General features: G+C 42.5%; 1 protein-coding gene across 2 annotated transcripts; it reads left to right on the top strand.

Annotated features, from left to right (window-relative positions):
• Positions 1–7: 7 nt before the first annotated feature.
• On the top strand, positions 8–11,248 carry LOC106574496 (TLE family member 5). 2 transcript variants are annotated; one of them, XM_014150407.2, is made up of 8 exons: positions 8–723; positions 2,436–2,533; positions 2,694–2,757; positions 4,404–4,448; positions 4,969–5,031; positions 5,159–5,233; positions 5,324–5,497; positions 8,309–11,248. In XM_014150407.2, exons 1-8 carry the CDS (start codon positions 697–699, stop codon positions 8,393–8,395), a joined length of 633 nt encoding a protein of 210 aa, XP_014005882.1. In that variant the 5' UTR covers positions 8–696; the 3' UTR covers positions 8,396–11,248. The 2 variants fall into 2 exon arrangements, with proteins under 2 accessions (XP_014005882.1, XP_014005883.1); XM_014150408.2 differs by having other exon boundaries at positions 11–723; positions 5,327–5,497.
• The last annotated feature ends 9,568 nt before the right edge of the window (positions 11,249–20,816 follow it).

Genomic DNA, 20,816 nt, shown 5'->3' with positions numbered 1-20,816 from the left:
TATACGTTTGACATCTAAAATGGGCCTTCGGAGCGCCACCTCATTCTCTCATCACATGTAACGCCCGCTCATCGATGACTCGTACATTTTGTAGCGCAAGGGGTGGTTACAGCTAGTAGTGAAGGCTTGTGTGTGGACATTAGCTAGCCAGCTAGCTAACATATTGTGGAATTGAAGACGCTTTTCAAGAACAGATTTTCGACACGATTGCCCCACTTGACAGTAGCTAGAATATATACGAGGAATTGGACAATATACAAATCTGCTACCTAAACTTATGTTGGCTCGCATGTCTCTGCTAAGATTTGCTAGCTAGTTAGTTAGCTAACAAGAACGGATATTGCTGTGACTTAGTCAACATCTACCTAACCCAGATTTATTTTAAGATTCTTAGTAATCGGTGCCATATCTAACTTTGCACGTCTTGGTGTTCAGCCTTTGTTGGTACAATTTGTTAATGTTTAGCAAGGAACCAAATCAAAACCAACGCTAGCTAGCCAACAACGTTGGAGAAAAAACAATCACTACGCGAGACCGGGTAACTGGTGTTATAGATAACGTTAGCTGGCTAGCTATTTATCTTAACGTTAACGTAGCTGTCTAAAAAGCAAGAAAGGGAAGACGCTATAGTTGTCCAAAAACGGGGTCTAGGTATTTTTATCCTGGTTGCTGAGGAACACCGATAAATCCATTGACATGATGTTTCCACAATCAAGACACTCGGTAAGTAGCTAACGTTAGCATAATTAGCTAGATGATAGCTAAATTCGAGCTATTCTCGTTAGCTACATAAGCAATTCAGCGTTATCCATGTAAGAATAAAGGGGGATATCTACGATGGCCATAGAGCTGTGGTATGTTTTCATTTGTGTTGTTGATGATGGATTCAATCGCTTGTCTGTCACGCGCCCCCGGCATTTGTTTACATTCCAGGCTAGCTCCCACTTAGCTAGCTAACGTTAGCTAACCAAGATTACTAACTACAGCAGTTTTCATTGTGAACTTTGCAAATGGATGTTTACCTTTTTGCTAGTCTATAATACTATACTAAACGTTTTCCACTCATTAGTAATGTGACATTTGAACAGGGATATCTCAGCTAGCTAGGTAAAGTGACATGTGCTAATAAAACGTAGCCTAGCCAACGTTGCCAGCTAGATAACTTTTTTCTTGTCAGTCTTTTAATCAAACGTAATACTCAAGGGCATGTGGAATTAAGTGAGTTAATTCATACAATAATAATTAAAAGTTACCCTTGATTGATGATTCAATGGATGTCTTTAATTTGGATCCTTGATTACATTGAAGTCTCAAGGACTTCCAGCCACTATGCCATGTGGGATCACTACAGAAGTGGATGTAATATACAATAAAATATGCCATTTAGCAGACTATTTTATTCAAAGCGACTTAGTCATGCCCACATTTTATGTATGTGTGGTCCAGGGAGTCGAGCCCACAACCCTGGCGATGCAAGTGCCATGCTCTATCAACTGAGCTATACCGGATGTTGTGGCTATATAATTTAGGCCTAAAGGTTTTTAAATTAATACTGGTGAGCTAATGATGATAGTGTGTGGGAAATAAGAATGTACACAATTTGTTATGGTTGAGCCTATTTCTGTGCTTCTTCTTTCTCTTTTGCTTCCTACTACCCCCTAGGCCGGGATTGTAGTTCACACTATCAGGGTTTGTCCCTGCATAAACCTGTCCTCTCTCAGTTCCAGGGATGACCAGCCCCTCCTGGAGAGTGTGTGTGCTCTACTGGGTGCGCAGGCTTTTGCTCCAGCCCTACTAATCACCTCATCAGGAGGACCTTGATTAGCTAAACAAAGTGTGTTTGTGTAGGGGCTGGAGCAAAAGCATTCACAGCCAGTAAGTCTCCAGGATGGTAGTTGTAGAGCCCTGGTGTAATTTGGGTGGTGGCCTCCTTCCACCAGTCTGAAGTAGTAAGGCCTTGATGAGAAGCTCAACGCTGGATTATGCCTCTGACTCAGCCTGGGGTCATTCTTGTCAGTTTGCCACCTCTGGAAACTCTCATCTAACCCTGACCATACTCACAGACACACACATCCTCTCAGCCTGCGCTAATATACCCCCCAGTAAAAGCCTAGAAAATTCCCTGCTATAAAGTTAATCTCAGAGGTCAATCCCTCTGTTACTAAACAAACAATACCACCCCCATCTGTCTCACACACATACACAGTTACAAACCGTGCCTGTCCCCTTTCTATCACACACCCAGGTGTTCGCCCCTTCTGATAAACATACAGTCCCACATACAGGGGAGTGAAGAAATGCACACGTCAGTGAGAAGGGTAGGGGATGGAAATGCAGCTTCTCACTGATTGTTGTTATCTTGTTGATTGTCTAACTGTTTGTTGTTGTCTTGGGGATTCTGACTGTTGTATGTTTGTTATTGTGTTATCCCCCAGGCTTCCTCCCAGTCCTCCCAGCCTCTCAAGTTCACCACCTCTGACTCCTGCGACCGCATCAAGGACGAGTTTCAGTTCCTACAAGCACAATACCATAGGTAACACTGAAACACACACATGCTCACACACACTGAAAATACCCACCTACACACACCCACAAACACTCACGTCACACACACTGCATGCACTTAGATTCCAACATGCACTCACGCATACACAGACATGTTCCTTACCAAATGTTGTCATATATCCAATCAGCTTGAAGATGGAGTGTGACAAGCTAGCTAGTGAGAAGTCAGAGATGCAGCGTCATTACATCATGGTGAGTGACATCATCACCTCTTTTACTTTTAGCCTACCTACACGTTGGCCATTACTACAATTCTCTCAGATATACAATACCAGTCAAAGGTTTGGGCACACCTACTCATTCCAGGATTTTTATTTTTACTATTTTCTACATTGTAGAATAATAGTGAAGACATCAAAACTGAAATAACACATATTGAATCATGTAGTAACCAAAAACGGGTTAAACAAATCAAAATATATTTGAGATTCTTTAAAGTAGCCACCCTTTGCCTTGATGACAGCTTTGCACACTCTTGGTAGTCACCTGGAATGCATTTCAATTAACAGGTGTGCCTTGTTAAATGTACATTTATATGGAATTTCTTTCCTTCTTAATGCGTTTGAGCCAATCAGTTGTGTTGTGACAAGTTAGGGGTGTTATACAGAAGACAGCCCTATTTGGTAAAAGACCATGTCCATATTATGGCAAGAACAGCTAAAATAAGCAAAGAGAAACGACAGTCCATCATTACTTTCAGACATGAAGGTCAGTCAATCTGGAAAATTTCAAGAACTTTGAAAGTTTTTTTCAAGTGCAGTCACAAAAACCATCAAGCGCTATGATGAAACTGGCCACAGGAAAGGAAGACCCAGAGTTACCTCTGCTGCAGAGGATAAGTTCATTAGAGTTAACTGCACCTCGGAATTGCAGCCCAAATAAATGCTTCACAGAGTTCAAGTAACAGACCCATCTCCACAGCCACTGTTCAGAGGAGACTGCGTGAATCAGGCCTTCATGGTCGAATTGCTGCAAAGAAACCACTACTAAAGGACACCAATAAGAAGAGACTTGCTTGGGTCAAGAAACACAAGCAATAGACATTAGACTGGTGGAAATCTGTCCTTTTGGTCTGATGAGTCCAATTTGGAGATTTTTGGTTTCCTACCGCCATGTCTTTGTGAGACGCAGAGTAGGTGAACGGATGATCTCCGCATGTGTGGTTCCCAGCATGAAGCATGGAGGAGGTGGTGTGGGGGTGCTTCTCTGGTGACACTGTCAGTGATTTATTTAGAATTCAAAGCACACTTAACCAGCATGACTACCACAGCATTCTGCAGCGATACGCCATCCCATCTAGTTTGCGCTTAGTGGGACTATCATTTGTTTTTCAACAGGACAATGACCTAACACACCAATAGGCTGTGTAAGGACAATTTGACCAAGAAGTTGAGCTGCATCAGATGACCTGGCCTCCACAATCACCTGACTTCAACCCAATAGAGATGGTTTGGGATGAGTTGGACCACAGTGTGAGGGAAAAGCATCCAACAAGTGCTCAGCATATGTGGCAACGCCTTCAAGACTGTTGGAAAAGCATTCCTCATGAAGCTGGTTGAGAAAATGGTGGCTACTTTGAAGAATCTCAACTATATTTTGATTTGTTTAACCAGTTTTTTGGTTACTACATGATTCCATGTGGGTTATTTCATAGTTTTGATGTCTTCACTATTCTACAGTGTAGAGAATCGTAAAAATAAAGAACCCATTGAATGAGTAGGTGTGTCCAAACTTTTGACTGGTACTGTACACAAGTGTATTGAGGGCTAGGGATTGATTTGGAATTCTGCAGTATGTGAAAGTGTTACGTCACAAACCCCCAAATCTTATTTTTGCAGTACTACGAGATGTCTTATGGACTGAACATTGAAATGCACAAACAGGTAACTTATTTTCTCTCGCTCACTCTTTCCCCCTCTTCTCTCTCTGGTACTGTGTTGTATGGTAAAGCCAGTGTTGTATTCTGACCATAGAGATCATTAGAGGATGCAACATTGCATCTTTCCAATTATGGCATCTGTGAGCGCGTTGGCACCATTGAGTCCATCTCCATTTTGAAGTAGTACATTTTCTTCTACTACTTCTGAGTTGGTAAACAAACTGAAAGGGTGCACACGGCCACCAAGACTGTGTTGTTTGAAACGATATAAAGCCAAGGTTGGTGATTTACTGCCACCTGCTGTAATGTAATGTTTCCTCACGAGTATAATTCATTGGCTTGATCCCTCCTGATGACCTGGATGGAATTTTGTGATCCTTCCTTAACCCATAGGAAGTACCACTCAGTTGACTACTTCAAAATGGTGAGTGTCTTCAATGGCGCTGCCCATGCTAAAACGGGCTTTCGGCACTAGAAACCTCTATCTCTATGATTCTGACTGTCGGTCTGTCTCTTCTCCCCAGGCTGAGATCGTGAAGAGACTAAACGGGATCTGTGCTCAGGTTCTCCCCTACCTATCTCAAGAGGTATTACACTCTCCTCTCTACACATACTTTTTCTTAGGATAACATAATCCCATATCAGCGTGCTGTACGATGTCAATCTATTTAATTCTGTACAATAGCTAAATGTGTTTGGGTGTGTGTGTTGCAGCACCAGCAGCAGGTCCTAGGGGCCATAGAGAGAGCCAAGCAGGTCACTCCTCCTGAGATGAACTCTATCATACGGGTAGGCTGGTGTGTGTGTGTTAACCGTGCGTATATGACTTGTGTATGAATATGTGTGTATATAACCATGTGTATCTGTCTGTGCGTTTAGCAGCAGCTCCAGGTGCACCAGTTATCTCAGCTCCAGGGCTTGGGCCTCCCCACGATGGCCCCTCTCCCCATGGGTCTGTCTGCTCCCAGCCTCCCTCCAACCTCCAGCGCCGGACTGATGTCCCTGTCCTCCATCCTGGCCTCGCACTCCCACTCACAGGCAGCACATGCACAGGTAACACACACACACACACCTGACCTGGGCGACACGCACACACACACACACACACCTGACCCGGGCGACACACACACACACACACACCTGACCCGGGCGACACACACACACACCTGACCCGGGCGACACACACACACACACACACACACACACACACACACACACACACACACACACACACACACACACACACACACCCTGACCCGGGCGACACACACCTCACACGGGAAACACACACACACCTCACACGGGCAACACACACACCTCACACGGGCAACACACACAACTCGCACGGGCAACACACACAACTCGCACGGGCAACACACACACCTCGCACGGGCAACACACACACCTCGCACGGGCAACACACACACCTCGCACGGGCAACACACACACCTCGCACGGGCAACACACACACCTCGCACGGGCAACACGCACACCTCGCACGGGCAACACGCACACCTCGCACGGGCAACACGCACACCTCGCACGGGCGACACGCACACCTCGCACGGGCGACACGCACACCTCGCACGGGCGACACACACACACCTCGCACGGGCGACACACACGCACACCTCGCACGGGCGACACACACACGCACACCTCGCACGGGCGACACACGCACGCACACCTCGCACGGGCGACACACGCACGCACACCTCGCACGGGCGACACACGCACGCACACCTCGCACGGGCGACACACGCACGCACACCTCGCACGGGCCACACGCACACCTCGCACGGGCGACACGCACACCTCGCACGGGCGACACGCACACCTCGCACGGGCGACACGCACACCTCGCACGGGCGACACGCACACCTCGCACGGGCGACACGCACACCTCGCACGGGCGACACGCACACCTCGCACGGGCGACACGCACACCTCGCACGGGCGACACGCGCACCTCCAGGGCTCTACATTGTGACCATTTCACTCGCGTATGTGACTAAAAATAAATATGCACTAAACGGTCAAAGTGATGTATCCAAGTGGGGACTTAAACCCCCAGAACCAATACTGCCGTGGTTGTAGTATTTCTGCTATTTTATGGTTGGTAATCACACGAAGAACTACGAATACCATAATGCAACACGCAGCTCAACGAGCCAATCGTAGCATAATGTAGTCAGAGGCTGGAACTACCTCAGTAGGCTGGAAACGCAACCTTGAGAGGATCTGCATTCGCTTCTGTCAGGAGAAGGATGAAGAGGATCACATTTTATTTTAAAGGTGTACTATGAGGAAATCGCTCCGCTTGGTTGCAAAAATGTTAACCGTTCGCCTCATTTCAGTTTGTGGCAAAACAAACAAGTAGTGTACAGAATCATTGTACAATGTAATATATTTTCTGTGAAATATATTTTCCATAACCAAACATTGTATTTTCATTGTTTTGAAGCTGGTGAACAAAACTGAACATGAAAGATGCAAAAAAGAAACTTAAGAACGGGAATCATAGAACGGATCTACCGCTTCTTCGATTTGCTTTCGTTGAGAATGTCAGGTCTATAACTCCACTTTTCTATGTAAATTTGGTCGAGTCACCCAAAAAGTGACATATTGCAGCTTTACAACAACAGAAGCCCGATGTGTCTACCAGTGATACTGATGTGGATGTGGCTGAGCCCATGGTCGTCAAGCCACCAGCAACACAAGACGAGGAAGCTTTCGCTAGCACTAATAGTGACGTTAGCGTCGACGTTGCTCTGCTAGCCACTGCCAGCGGGAAGCATACAAGTACATCGAACAGTGAGGAAAAAGCTTGGAGAGTTTGGAGGCGAATGAAAGTTTATGTTTTACAAGTATTGTAAGGCTGAACCAATACTTACAAGGCAGCATTCTAGCTTTGTGGTGGGGAATCCTCACTTAAAGGGAAATGTCAAAAATGTTTACTTCAAATTCATCATCTCCAGCTCCACCCCAACATCAACATGTGTGAAAATAACGCTTTTTTAATGTTTTGTAGTCAAAAAGACAGGAAGATTAGTGTTTCCAATGACATTCTCAACCAATTCTTAGACAATTTAGTATGGAATGCCTACTTATAATTTTAACCAATTAGGAGTAGGCATTCCATACTAAATTGTCTAAGAATTGGTTGATGTCATTAGAAAGACTTATCTTCCTCTGTCTTTTTGACATATGTTGATGTAGTGCCTGAGATGTTGAGAAATGTTAAACACAAAGTGTCAAAAAGCACATCTCATCAAGACCAACAAACAACACTTCAGTCGGCTGTGAATAGGCAGGTGAATATTTCAGAAGAGATGAGATGTGGTTACATGATAAAAAGCTCATTTTGCCAGCCCTAGAGACAATTAAAACTACCTCCACTACTTTTCAATGTGCGCCTGCATTTCTTTGTGTGCGCACCTAAATTTTTCTATTTAGGCGCAACATGTTTTCCTTGTATAAAATGCACACACACACGCACCCCCCTAGCAGGTAACGCGCACACACACGTGCATGCACCCCCCTAGCAGGTAACGCGCACACACACGCGCATGCACCCCCCTAGCAGGTAACACACACACGCGCATGCACCCCCCTAGCAGGTAACACACACACACACGCATGCACCCCCCTAGCAGGTAACACACACACACACACGCACGCACCCCCCTAGCAGGTAACGCACACACACGCACCCCCCTAGCAGGTAACACACACACACGCACGCACCCCCCTAGCAGGTAACGCACACGCACGCACGCACCCCCCTGGCAGGTAACACACTCATGACAGTTCACGGCTTTCTTCCACTCCTTGTGTTTTGTTCTCTGGTCTCCTCCCCACCAGGCTCAGGCCCAGCTGGCTAAAGAAGACAAGGCCAGAGACGCAGCAGAGAGAGAACAGAGGGAAGAGGACGGAGACAAGTCCGACTGATGGTGGAGTGGAGAGAGGGGTGAGACAAGTTGGACTGATGGACAACCAGGAGTGGATCTACTGTGGGAGGGTTAGGTGGGGGGGGGGGTGAGTTGAGTGTTCATACAGTAGGTGTCACCCTGTGGTTCGGGTCTTTAGTTACTCTCTGGGCCTCCACTCCATCACTTTCTTATCCTTTTTCATCTTCTATTATCATCAAATCAGTTCGTCACCAAGCCTGTTGGACAGGTCTCCTCTGTCTGACTCCTTCCTCTTTTCCTTTCCTCTCCTCTGTTCACTGTTGCTGCTGACAACCCATTGCCAACAGATACTACCCTGACCTCTAACCCAGAGATGTGGACTCGAGTCACGTGACTTGGACATTTTATGACTTGACAATTTATGAAGCGCCCCGCTCTCCACTGTCCTGCGGTATTTATTTAGCAAACGTGATAACACATCACTCCCAACAAACAAAAACAACAACTCTTAACAGAAATGTTACAGCAGCCTACACCTGAACTGTAGGGGAAGAAAACGATTTGACTTCTCAGTCTGATCAACTAGGCTACTGACAACAACCAGGTGGTAATGTTATGTAGCCTATTTTATAGACCATTTATTTGTGTTGGGAGAAAATGTGAATGTGATCAAATTTGGTTTAAGCTAAATTCAAACTTGGACTGGCTAGGCAACCTTGACCTTTTCAATCCAAAACTATTAACTGAAATGAATCAAACACTACTGATTTACATGGATTGTGTGAGTTAATTCAGATTTTAAAGTTGCAGAGTCCTACACGATGCAAACCTGCATAAAGCAAGCCTAGCCCTGTGAGTTGTAATGTCCAATTGCAATTGTTGTCTGTAGAGGAAACCCCTGTTAGTCTAGTTTTTTAAATATAATTCATGTGAACAAGTACAGGGTTGCTGCAGTTTGACAGGGGTTTTCATCCTCCCTAGGGCCAGGCGTTATAAAAACAACATTGTCCATATAAAAACCTTTTGACAACTGATTGACTGTCATACCCTATAAAGTCTTTATACCTGGTTAGGTTACCAGATTAGGGAAAGGTCCAAGCCCCAGGGAAAACTATTTGCCCCACCACTGGAACCTGTGGTGCCACCTCTGCATCAGGACATCTGGATCAGTCCCAAAAATCGTTGTGTTCGGTTTGAAAGACTGTGCAGTTGCAATGAAATTGGCATAAAACGTTAAGTGTTTTATGCCATTGACTTGAGGACTCGAAACCCAAAATTAGGGACTTGTGACTTGACTCGACCTGAGCTGTGGGACTTGACTTGAGACATGCCTGTTATTTCTTGGGACTTGACTCAAAGCTTAAAACTTGAGACTTGCAAAATTGTGACTTGGTCCCATCTTAGCTCTAACCCTTTAACCCTGACCTCTGTTCCTCTTCTCCTAGTAGAAGTTGCCCTTAAGCTCAGATTTAAACGATCAAAACATTACTGACCTTTGATCAGTGTCTAGGGACAACTTCCTCCTGTAGGTCTCTGCTGATTTGTCTGCAGAGTTACTGCTAACTCTGCTCACTGATCTCACAGACAGTGATCTGAAAGGGCCACTTGAATAAGACAGTCGAGTGTAAAAGTGATAGGAGCTAGAGTGTGTGTCTCTGTGTGTGTGTGTGTGTGTGCAAACTTAAGTTTTATTTTTATGAACCACCTTTCGTATTCTCCCTCCCACCCCTGTCTGTCCACTCTCTTAACTGACCAAGTCTATGGTCCAGTCCCAAATCAACCCCTAGCCCCTAAGCACTTTCCCCTAGACAGGAAGTGTCCGAGGGGTAAGGGTTGATCCTGGACGGGGCCTAAATCTAACGGGACCTAAACTTCACATCAATCATGTGCTCATTCAGATCAGATCCTATTGGTGGAAAGGGAGAGGAATACATTTGTATATGTCGTTCTGTTGGTTAGCATAGCACTTGGAGCTAGAATGTGTGGTGAGCGAGCATGGTGCCAAACCGTTGAACACAGCTGTAGCGCACTAACCTATTACCTACCCTCAGACGCATAACTGTCTTTCTAATTCAAGGCGATAAGCTTTAGTTCTTCTCCAGGACAGTAGGTGGCAGCAATGCCACACCAAAGCCAAACCAGACCCAGGGCTGTATTCAATCAAACCCCATTACAGTATTTACACAGACTATTCCCCCCCAATGGGTTAATTAAAATCACAGGACCCTAAAAACCTACTACTACTGCCAGGTAGACTCCCCTCACAGGTAGATGCTTCAAGTTTTCAGAATAAGTGTGTTTTCGGGCAGTAGTTTGTAAACCAAGACACTAAACTTTGCTATTGCAGGTTTGATTGAATTTAGAGCAAAACTCGGACATGAATGGTTTGTGTGTTTCTGTTGTGAAGGGCCCATTTATATAACTATATCAATATACATATATACTTTTTTAAGCATTTTTGTATGTTTCAAAGCTGCTTTTAGTGTGTATGCGTGTGATGGAAGACGACGTTTCAGTGTAGCGTGTGTATTATGTGATGTGCTATGGGAAGAGGTACTATCCAATACCCCCCCCCCTCCTCTCCTGCCCCCTTGACAATGCTGAGGAAATGTCGCCTCCTTGTTGAGCTTTGTAAATGTCATTTTTAAAACTCTTTATTTTGTCGTTATATGTGAAACTTCATAAGTGTGTACTTGGCGATAATGTATGTCATCTGTGTTTATGAAAAACCAATACTTATAGCTTCATTTAAAAGAAAAGACATGGCGGGGAAAAAGTCCCATCTAATGTAAACCAACCAAACAGAAACATTGACTACACAACATGACTGAAAGAAGCGCTCGGCAGTAAGGAAATGTCTATGGTGCCTTACAAATAAATGACTCAACGGAGAGACTGTTTCTCGTGGTTTTTGTATTTGTGTGTTTGCATACAAGAATGCCTGTGGGAATACTACAAAGCAGTATCGATGAGTTAGCCAGATAACTTTGATTAACAACCAGAAATAATTTCAGATTTTCTGGTTTATTAAGAAAGCTTAAATTAACTCGCAGAAGTTTTGATCCCTTGGATTTCTTCACGTTTAATTGTTAAATGGGGATTACATTTTTTTGGTCAACAGTCTACACAGTACTTTGTCAAAGTGGATTTTTTTTTTTTTTTAAAGATTCATTCAAATGTAATGACATATAGTCTAAGTTGCATAACTATTCAGCTCCCTGAATCAATACATGTTAGAAACACCTTTTGGCATCGATTACAGCTGTGCATCTTCTTGGGTAAGTCTCTTAAGAGTTTTCCACACCTGCATTGTGCAATATTTGCCTATTATTCTTTATAAAATTCTTCATGCTCGATCAAGATGTTGCGGCTCATAGCTAGACAGGAATGATCAACTCTTGCCCTAGATTTTCAAGGAGATTTATGTCAACTAACTTGGCCACTCAGGAACATTGTCTTGGTAAGCAACTCCAGTGAGGATTTGGCCTTCTGTGGTATGTTATTGTCCTGCTGAATTCCTCCCATTCTCTGAGATTTTGCCTGTGCTTAGCTCCATCCCATTTCTTTTTATCCTGAAAAACTCCCCAGTATTTTCCAATGACAAGCATATCGATACCATGATGCAGCCACCACCATGCTTGAAAGTAAGGAGGCAGTTACTCAGTGATGTGTTGTGCTGGCTTTACATTTAGACCTTTGCTGTGTTTTCTTTGCAGTATTACATTAGTGCCTTGTTGCATACAAGATGCATGCATTTTTATTCTGTACATTTCTGTTCTTTTCACTCAATGTTTTTCTCCCGTCACAGCCATTGAAGCAGTTGTAAAATCACCAATGGCCTCATGGTAACATCCCTGAGCAGTTTCATTCCTGTCCTGGAGCTCAATTCAGAAGTACGACTATCTTTTGATGTGTCTGGATGGTTTAATACATAATCCACAGCATAATTATTAACTACACTATGGTTAAAGAGATATTCAGTGTCTGATTTATTGTTAGCCATCTATCAATCGCTGCCCTTCTTTATGAGGCTTTCGAAAAGCTCCCTGCTCTTTGTAGTTGAATCTGTGCATGAAATTCAATACTTAACTGAGGGACCTTACAGATGTCGTATGTATGGGAGGCAGAGGAAGGGCTAGTCGTTCAAAAATCATGTCAACCTATTATTTCACACCGAGTGAGTCCATCTAACAAGTGATTTGTTAAGCCAAGTTTTACTCCTGAACTAATTTATGCTTACCTAAACAAAGGGTCTGAATGCTTATGCCACCACTATATTTTAGTTGATCATTTGTTATCCACTTTGACATTAGTCTTTTATATAGATTGTTGACAAAAAAATGACATTTTAATCCCACTTTGTAACAAAATGTCAAAAATCCAAGGGGTCTGAATACTTTTGCAAGGTACTGTGTTTTTGGTTGTTGAGTCAATTGTAGTGCCTTCAGAAAGTATTCATACCCCTTGACTTATTCCACATTGTGTTACAGCCTGAATTCAAAATACTTTTTCCTCACCCAACTACACACAATACCCCATAACGACGAAGGGAAAACATGTTTTTAGAACTTTTTACACATTTATTTAAAATAAAATACAGATCTAATTTACATAATTATTCACACCCCTCAGGTGCATCCAATTTCCTTCGATCATCCTTGCAACTTAAGAGTCCACCTGTGGCCAATTCAATTGTTTGGGCATGAGTTACATAGACAGGTGTTTCTTTAAGGTCCCACATTTGACGGCGCTAGTCAGAGCAGAAATTGAAAAAATATGGAACTACCCAGACTCTGCTTAGAGCTGGCTGTCCCAATGACCACTCTAACAGAACTACAGAGTTCCTTGGTTGAGATGGGAGAACCTGCCAGAAGGACAACTGTCTCTACAGCATTTGACCCATCTGTGCTTCATGGGAGAGTGGCCAGATGGAAGCCACTCCTGAGAAAAAGACACATAACGAAACACCTGGAGTTTACAGAAAGGCACGTGAAAGACGGCGCATAAGGCAAAGGATTCTGTGGTCGATGAGACAGAAATGTAACTATTTGGCCTGAATGGAAAGCTCTATGTCTGGAGAACCAGGCACAGCTCATCACTCATCATTTTAACACCCTACCATTAAACATGGTGGTAGCAGCATCAGGCAATGGGGATGTTTTTCAGAGGCAGGAACTGGTAAGGATAGAGAGAACAACAAATGGAGCCAAATACAGGCAAATCCTTGATGAGAACCTGTTTCAGAGTGCAAATGATAGACCGGGGGTGAAGATTTACATTAACAGGACAATGACCCAAAGAATACAACCAAATCAATGTTGAAATGGCTTCAGAACAAGAATGTGAAGTCTGTGTCCCAGCCAAAGCCCAGACTTGAATCTCATTGAAAATCTGGAAAGGCTTGATTGCTGTTCACCATCGCACCCAATCTAACTTAACAGAGCTTGAGAAAATCCCCAAATCCAGATGTGCAAAGCTGATAGACATACCCAAGAGGACTCAGAGATGTAATCGCCACCAAAGGTGCTTGCTTCTACAAAGTATTGACTCAGGTGTGTGAATACTTATGTAGTAATTGAGATATTTCAGTATTTCATTTTTCGATAACTTTGCAAACATTCCTAAAAGCCTGTTTTCACTTTGTCACAAAGTATTGTGTGTAGAAGGGTGAGAAACAATTGAATCCATGTGTGGATGGTGTTTACATTTTTTTTGTTATGTTTGGGAAAGTGTGGTGTTGAGTGAGAAAGGAAATGGTTGCTTATCTCAGAACCAATGTATTGCTGTGTGTGAGAGAACTTTCAATGTTCAGATGATGGATATACTTTTTATAATGAATTATACATTTATTTATTTATTCTCCTATCATGGGGAACTACATTTTTAAAATAAATTATATCTAATTTACTTATTTATGATCCTATATTGATGGAACGGTCCACAACCCTATACACCCACCTGATTGACCCAGATACTAAGGAGAAGTCCTTAACTGTTTTATGGGCCTGCTGTAAGCGGTCTGTATGCAGCCAAAATGCGGTCAGAGACCTAGAGCAGCACTGCCCCCTCAAGATTCTGAGCCTGCTTGGCAGGGTTGGTCCTGCAAAGCCAAAGCCCCCTAAAGGGAGAGCATACTATACAAGGAAATTCAAGGCTGCTAATGAGAACCTTGACGACCTTGTACCTAGCCGGTGGGAATTCCGGTGGGGTGCCCCCACCCAGGCAGTGGCAGTGCTGGCAACACTAGCTGCAGTAACCCATGGGGAGGGAGTCACACTCAGACATTCAGTGAGGGGGTATATTATTGTGGCCCTGGTGGCACAAAATCAAAAGTCTGACTACATGGAGATGCTTGGGAATATGGTCAATACGGGGGACCGTGTTGTGGGTGTTTCAGGGGAAAGGTGTACATTTGACCTCTATCATCTAGGACGTGACAATGGTTAATAAAATCTTTCAATTTTTGCCCATTTTTTTGCACAGTCTTGCAGGCCTTCTCATACAGCTGCAACTGTATATGCATCTGTAAATCATGACCTTTCTTGAGTTGGGCTCTGGGATTGTGCAACTATTGAGAATGTGAGCCTATGGTTGTGTGGGGGGAAAGGGTTGAGTGTGTATGAGTGTATGTGCGTATCCCACAACTGTTGCGAAGGAGTAAAAGATGTTAGGGACAATATAGGATGATTCACAATAATTGTTTGCTAATATAATAATTGCTTGTAATGTAATTTTAGTAATGGCGAGACTGGTGAGAGGTAAAAATTCTTTGCATAAATTGCCTACATTACTACAAATATTAATAGCTAATTATGGAAAATAAGAAACAGGATTTTAAAATATATATATATATATATATATATATATATATATATATATATATAGCCATAAAAAAAAATATATATATATATATATATATATAAAATACAGATCGAGGTGGAAATACATTTGGCGGTTGATCTACTTCTGTTCTGTAAATGGCACTGTGTGCTCTTTTTGAAGGATGGATCCCAGTCTCTTCAGGGCTATGGGATACGGGGCTCGGAGGTGGTCTGCCAGGCATTGGGATGACAACCCAACTCGGAATGAGGAGGGCTTTTAGCGGGTGGAATAGTGGGGACCAATTGGAGGTTTACTTAGTAGCAATGCACATATCATGGTACAGCTATATAGACAATCATCATGTTACTTTTTAATGGTACGTTTACAAACATATATTTTCATAAATATAATTTAAAGTTGTGTCTCATTATGGTAAGTGGTGAAATAAGTATAGCCAGTTACAATTGTAATTGCTAGCAGATAATAATAAAAGACGATCAGTATTTACCTGGATAAAAGAGAAGGAATATAATATCTATTGTTTACAGGAAACCCATTCAACAATTTTAGATTAAGTTTTGTGGAAAAAGAACGGGGGGCAAAATATATTTCTCCCATGGGCAAAGAAATTCAAAAAGGGTGATGGTTTTAATTAACAGTAATTTTGATCCAAATTGTCCAAACAGATCATCAAGGTAGATGGATTATTTTAAATATGTTATTGGACAATTAACAGATATGGCTTATTAACCTATATGGTCCAAATAATGACGATCCAAGCTTCTTTGAAAATATATATAAGAATTTATCAACTCTACAAGCAACACTAGACTCTATTATTATGGTGGGAGATTTTAATACGGTCTTAAATACCTCTATGGACCGGAAAGGAAATCACACTACAAACTATCACCCTCAGAAATCATGAATGTCATGGCTATATTGGAATTAGTGGATATATGGAGACTTAAATACCCTGACCTAGTGAGATATACATGGCGGAGGATTAATCAAGCTAGTCGTCTTGACTACTTTCTTATGCCACTCTCTCTGGCACCAAAAGTAAAAGTGTTGATGGGGACAGAATGCGGTCGGATCAACACATAATTGGCATATATATTACTCTTACAGAATTCCCAGTGGGCGAGGATATTGGAAATTTAACCAAAGCCTACTAGATGATACATTGTTTAGAACTAGGACAGAAGAATTTATAACTGACTTTTTCAGACATAACATAGGTACAGCAGAGCCCCTTATTGTATGGGACACTTTTAAATGTGCCTTTACAGGCCATGCAATTCAGTACTCATCTATAAAACAAAAGCAATTTAGACCAAGAGTCCATATTAACAAAGGAAATTGAAGGACTAACAGTACAGATAGATAGCAATAAAAACGACCATAGAGGCACAGAATAAGTTAGAGGAAAAACAAAAAGAAATGGAGGAACTTATTCAAGAAAGATCCAGTGTAATATATTATAAAAAATAAAGCAAACTGGATGGAATGAGGACAAATGCACCAAATTCTTTTTCAATCTTCAATATAGAAATGCTACCAAAATAATTGTATTAAAACTTGTTACAAATGGAGTCACGCATGATTCATGGAATGATATTTTGAAAGAGGAAGTAAAGTACTTTAAGAATATGTTTTCGTTTGTCTCCTCCATCTCCACTAGCTGAAACTAATTGTATGGATTTTTTCCCTAATAATAATGTCAAATGAACATCTGTACAGAAAGACTCATGTGAAGGCCAAATTACAGAGGAGGAACTTCTTGATGCAATTAAAGCCTTTAAGGCTGGGAAAGCTCCAGGGCTGGATGGCATACCAGTGGAAGAATACAAACCTTTTTTTGATATACTCAGAGGACCATTATTAGCATGTTTTAACCACCCCTATATAAATGGTAGATTATCAGACACGCAACAAGAAGGTCTGATATTATTACTGAAACAGGACCCAAGTGGTATATATATAAAGATCCAGTCCATTTAAAAAATTGGAGACCTCTTACACTTCAGTGTTGTGATGCAAAAATCCTAGCAAAATACTTGGCACATAGAATTAAAAAAAGTATTGTCAGTATTATTCATCCTAATCAGACAGGTTTTTTGCATGGCCGATACATTGGAGATAATAAGACAAGTACTGGAAACAATAGACTACTATGAAATATCGGGGACACCGGGCCTGGTTTTCATAGCTGATTTTGAAAAGGCTTTTGATAAAGTACGACTGGAGTTTATATATAAATTCCTAGAATATTTCAATTTTGGGGAATCTCTTATAAAATGGGTTAAAGTTATGTATAGTAACCCTAGGTGTAAAATAGTAAAGAATGGCTACATCTCAAAGTTTTAAACTATCTAGAGGAGTAAAACAAGGTTGTCCATTATTGGCATATCTATTTATTATTGCCATCGAAATGTTAGCTGTTAAGATTAGATCAAACAATAATATTAAGGGATTACAAATCCGTGGCTTAAAAACTAAGGTGTATTTGCACGCTGATGATTCATGTTTTCTTTTAAAACCACAATTAGACTCTCTCCACAGCCTCAGAGGATCTAGATACTTTTGCTATCCTCAAAGTCAAGGGGTATGAATATTTTCTGAAGGCACTGTAGACCATTCCCATTTTAAACCTTTTTCTTAAAATAAAATTTAAAAAAAGAAACCTCCGGATATTTAGGCAAAATAGCTGGCTAACTCATTGGTTCTGCTTGTAGTATACCCCTATGGAGTTATCAGACAAGTCTGGAGAGGCCCGCAGCATCCTGGGAGTTCCACTTGTCAACAGGATAGTGTTTCACCTGAGTACATCCAAGTACATGTCACTGTGACAATACTGATGTTTTTTTTTTACATTCAGGTTAGGATAATTAACTAGTCAGGTTAGGAGAACTAACATGGCAGGTTAGAATAATTAACTAGGCAGGTTAGGAGAATGAGGTTAAGGTTAGGCCTAGCTAAAATGCTAGTTTTACCCAACGTGACAACTAGAAGGCGCTGCACTGGTACCACAAACGTACAAACCATCAGTACCATAACACCGGCTGTTCTTACGAGGAAGCGCATGGTGTATACAGCGAAATGGTTTGCGAAGAGGGTCTTTGTCTGCAAGGACCATCCAAACTAAAAAAAATGTATTCATGCGCAGGGCTTTATAGCAACCGTGGTTGAGGTACAGAGAATTTATACCTGCATCCTTTTCAGCAACTATTCCCTCATTAGGCTACAGAATCAACTAGCACACACACTCGCTTTAATAACAAAAATCAGTCTGATGCACAAAGGGCATATTAGTTCATCTTTATGCATAAACTACAAAAAAGCAATACAGAGGAATAAAATAAAACAAATTGAAATAAAGCTATGACAACATGTGCAATGTCTTCATCACTGGGTCTGGTGTGCCATCACCCCAACAAACATTGGGAAAGTCCTAGTGAATGACTTGGATGAATCCATGAAGTTGAAGGCGTCCTATCCATTCATTCCATCCATTTATCCATCCCTCCACTCTTCCAATCATCCCTCTCTACCCATCCCTCCACAGCAGTAACTCTGTGGTTCTGCATGCACTTTCGTCTCAGCAGGAGTTGCCAGATTATAAACGAAAGACACTTCTGTAAAATCAAGTTCCCTTTTCCATCAAGAAGAAATACACACATTTGATTGCAGCTACAGTTTGTTACAGACAAGCTTATGAAGGATTACAGTGTGGATACAAACACAATAAAATACACTATATGGCCAAAAGTAGGTTGACACTCCTTCAAATTAGTGGATTCGGCTATTTCAGCCACACTCGTTGCTGACAAGTGTATAAATTGAACACCCAGCCATGCAATCTCCAGAGACAAACAATGGCCCGTAGTGAAAAGCTCAGTGACTTTCAACATGGCTCCGTCATAGGATGCCACCGTTTCAACAAGTCAGTTCGTCAAATTTCTGCCCTGCTAGAGATGCCCTAGTCAACTGTAAGTGCTGTTATTGTAAGTGGAAACGTCTAGGAGTAACAATGGCTCAGCTACGAAGTGGTAGGCCACAAGCTCACAGAACGTGACCGCTTGTCTTCGGTTGCAACATTCACTACCGCGTTCCAAACTGCCTCTAGAAACAACGTCAGCACAAAAACTGTTTGTCTGGAGCTTCATGAAATGAGTTTCCATGGTTGAGCAGCCGCACACAAGCCTAACAGGCTGACTACACCACTCGCATCGGGTGTGCGAGCGTTGCAAAATAAATTTAGAAATCTATGTTATTCAATTATTGCACCCACACTGCTCATGCGCGCCAACGATCATTTGCGTTGCCAAGGGCTAAAATAGAAATCAGTTCTATTTCTGAGGCAGATTGCGCTGCAAGTCCTGCCTCTCCCATATCCTCATTGGTTTATAGAAGGAGGTACGCACATGTCATCTGCTCATTGGTTATACCCACATGGGTGACTGAAAGACAAACGAGGTCAGTGGCGGTAATGCACCTAATTTATGAAAGTTGCCAATCGCAATATAAAGTCAAGAGAAGAATGCTGGAAGGAAGAGAGTAGAAACGAGTCGGTTGACCGTTTATGTGTGGATTAATTGGCGGAGTAGAGGACCTTGTGCATTTCAGGTAAAATAACAACTTAATGTTTATATCCCAGGACAAATTAGCTAGCAACAGCAAGCTAGCTAAATAGGACAAATTAGCTAGCACGTGCAAGCTAACTAGCCATAAATGTTTAATGCTTTTCAACCTGTCCCCAAATTAATATAATTGGTTCAGAGTTTGTTTTGATATTTTAACCTGCGTGTCATGATCGCGTTTGGTGTGGGGGGGACAAAATACATTTATGCACGATGGTGCACGCGCGCAGCCAGTTTGGGTTCTGTGTAAGATCACCATGTGCAATGCCAAGCGTCAGCTGGAGTGGTGTAAAGCTTGCAATTGGACTCTGGATCAGTGGAAATGTGTTCTCTGGAGTGATAAATCACGCTTCACCATCTGACAGTCCGACGGATGAATCTGGGTTTGACGGATGCCAGGAGAATGCTACCTGCCCCAATGCATAGTGCCAACTGTAAAGGTTGGTGGAGGAGGAATAATTGTCTGGGGCTGTTTTTTCCATTCCAGTGAAGTGAAATCAATGACATTCTAGACGATTCTGTGCTTCCAACTTTGTGGCAACAGTTTGGGGAAGGCCCTTTCCTGTTTCAGCATGACAATGCCCCCATGCACAAAGCGAGGCCCATACAGAAATGGTTTGTCGAGATCGTTGTGGAAGAAATTGACTGGCCTGCACAGAGCCCTGACCTCAACCCCATCAGACATCTTTGGGGTTAATTGGAACACCGACTGCGAACCGGGCATAATCTCCTAACATTAGTGCCCAACCTGACTAATGCTGGTGGCTGAATGGAAGCAAGTCTCCATAGCAATGTTCCAACATCTAGTGGAAAGCCTTCCCAGAAGATTGGAGGCTGTTATAGCAGCAAAGCGGGGACCAACTCCATATTAATGCCCATGATTTTGGAATGAGATGTTGGACGAGCAGGTGTCCATATACTTTTGGTCATATAGTGTATATATTAACCCTTTGCAGAAGTGTAATGTGTTTTTCAGAGAACATCTCAGTGAGTGAC

This window comes from Salmo salar, chromosome ssa16 (genome assembly GCF_905237065.1).
Source record: "Salmo salar chromosome ssa16, Ssal_v3.1, whole genome shotgun sequence".
Lineage (NCBI taxonomy): Eukaryota > Metazoa > Chordata > Actinopteri > Salmoniformes > Salmonidae > Salmo > Salmo salar.
The sequence above is the reverse complement of the archived record's forward strand: the minus strand, read 5'-3'. Positions and strand labels throughout refer to the sequence as shown.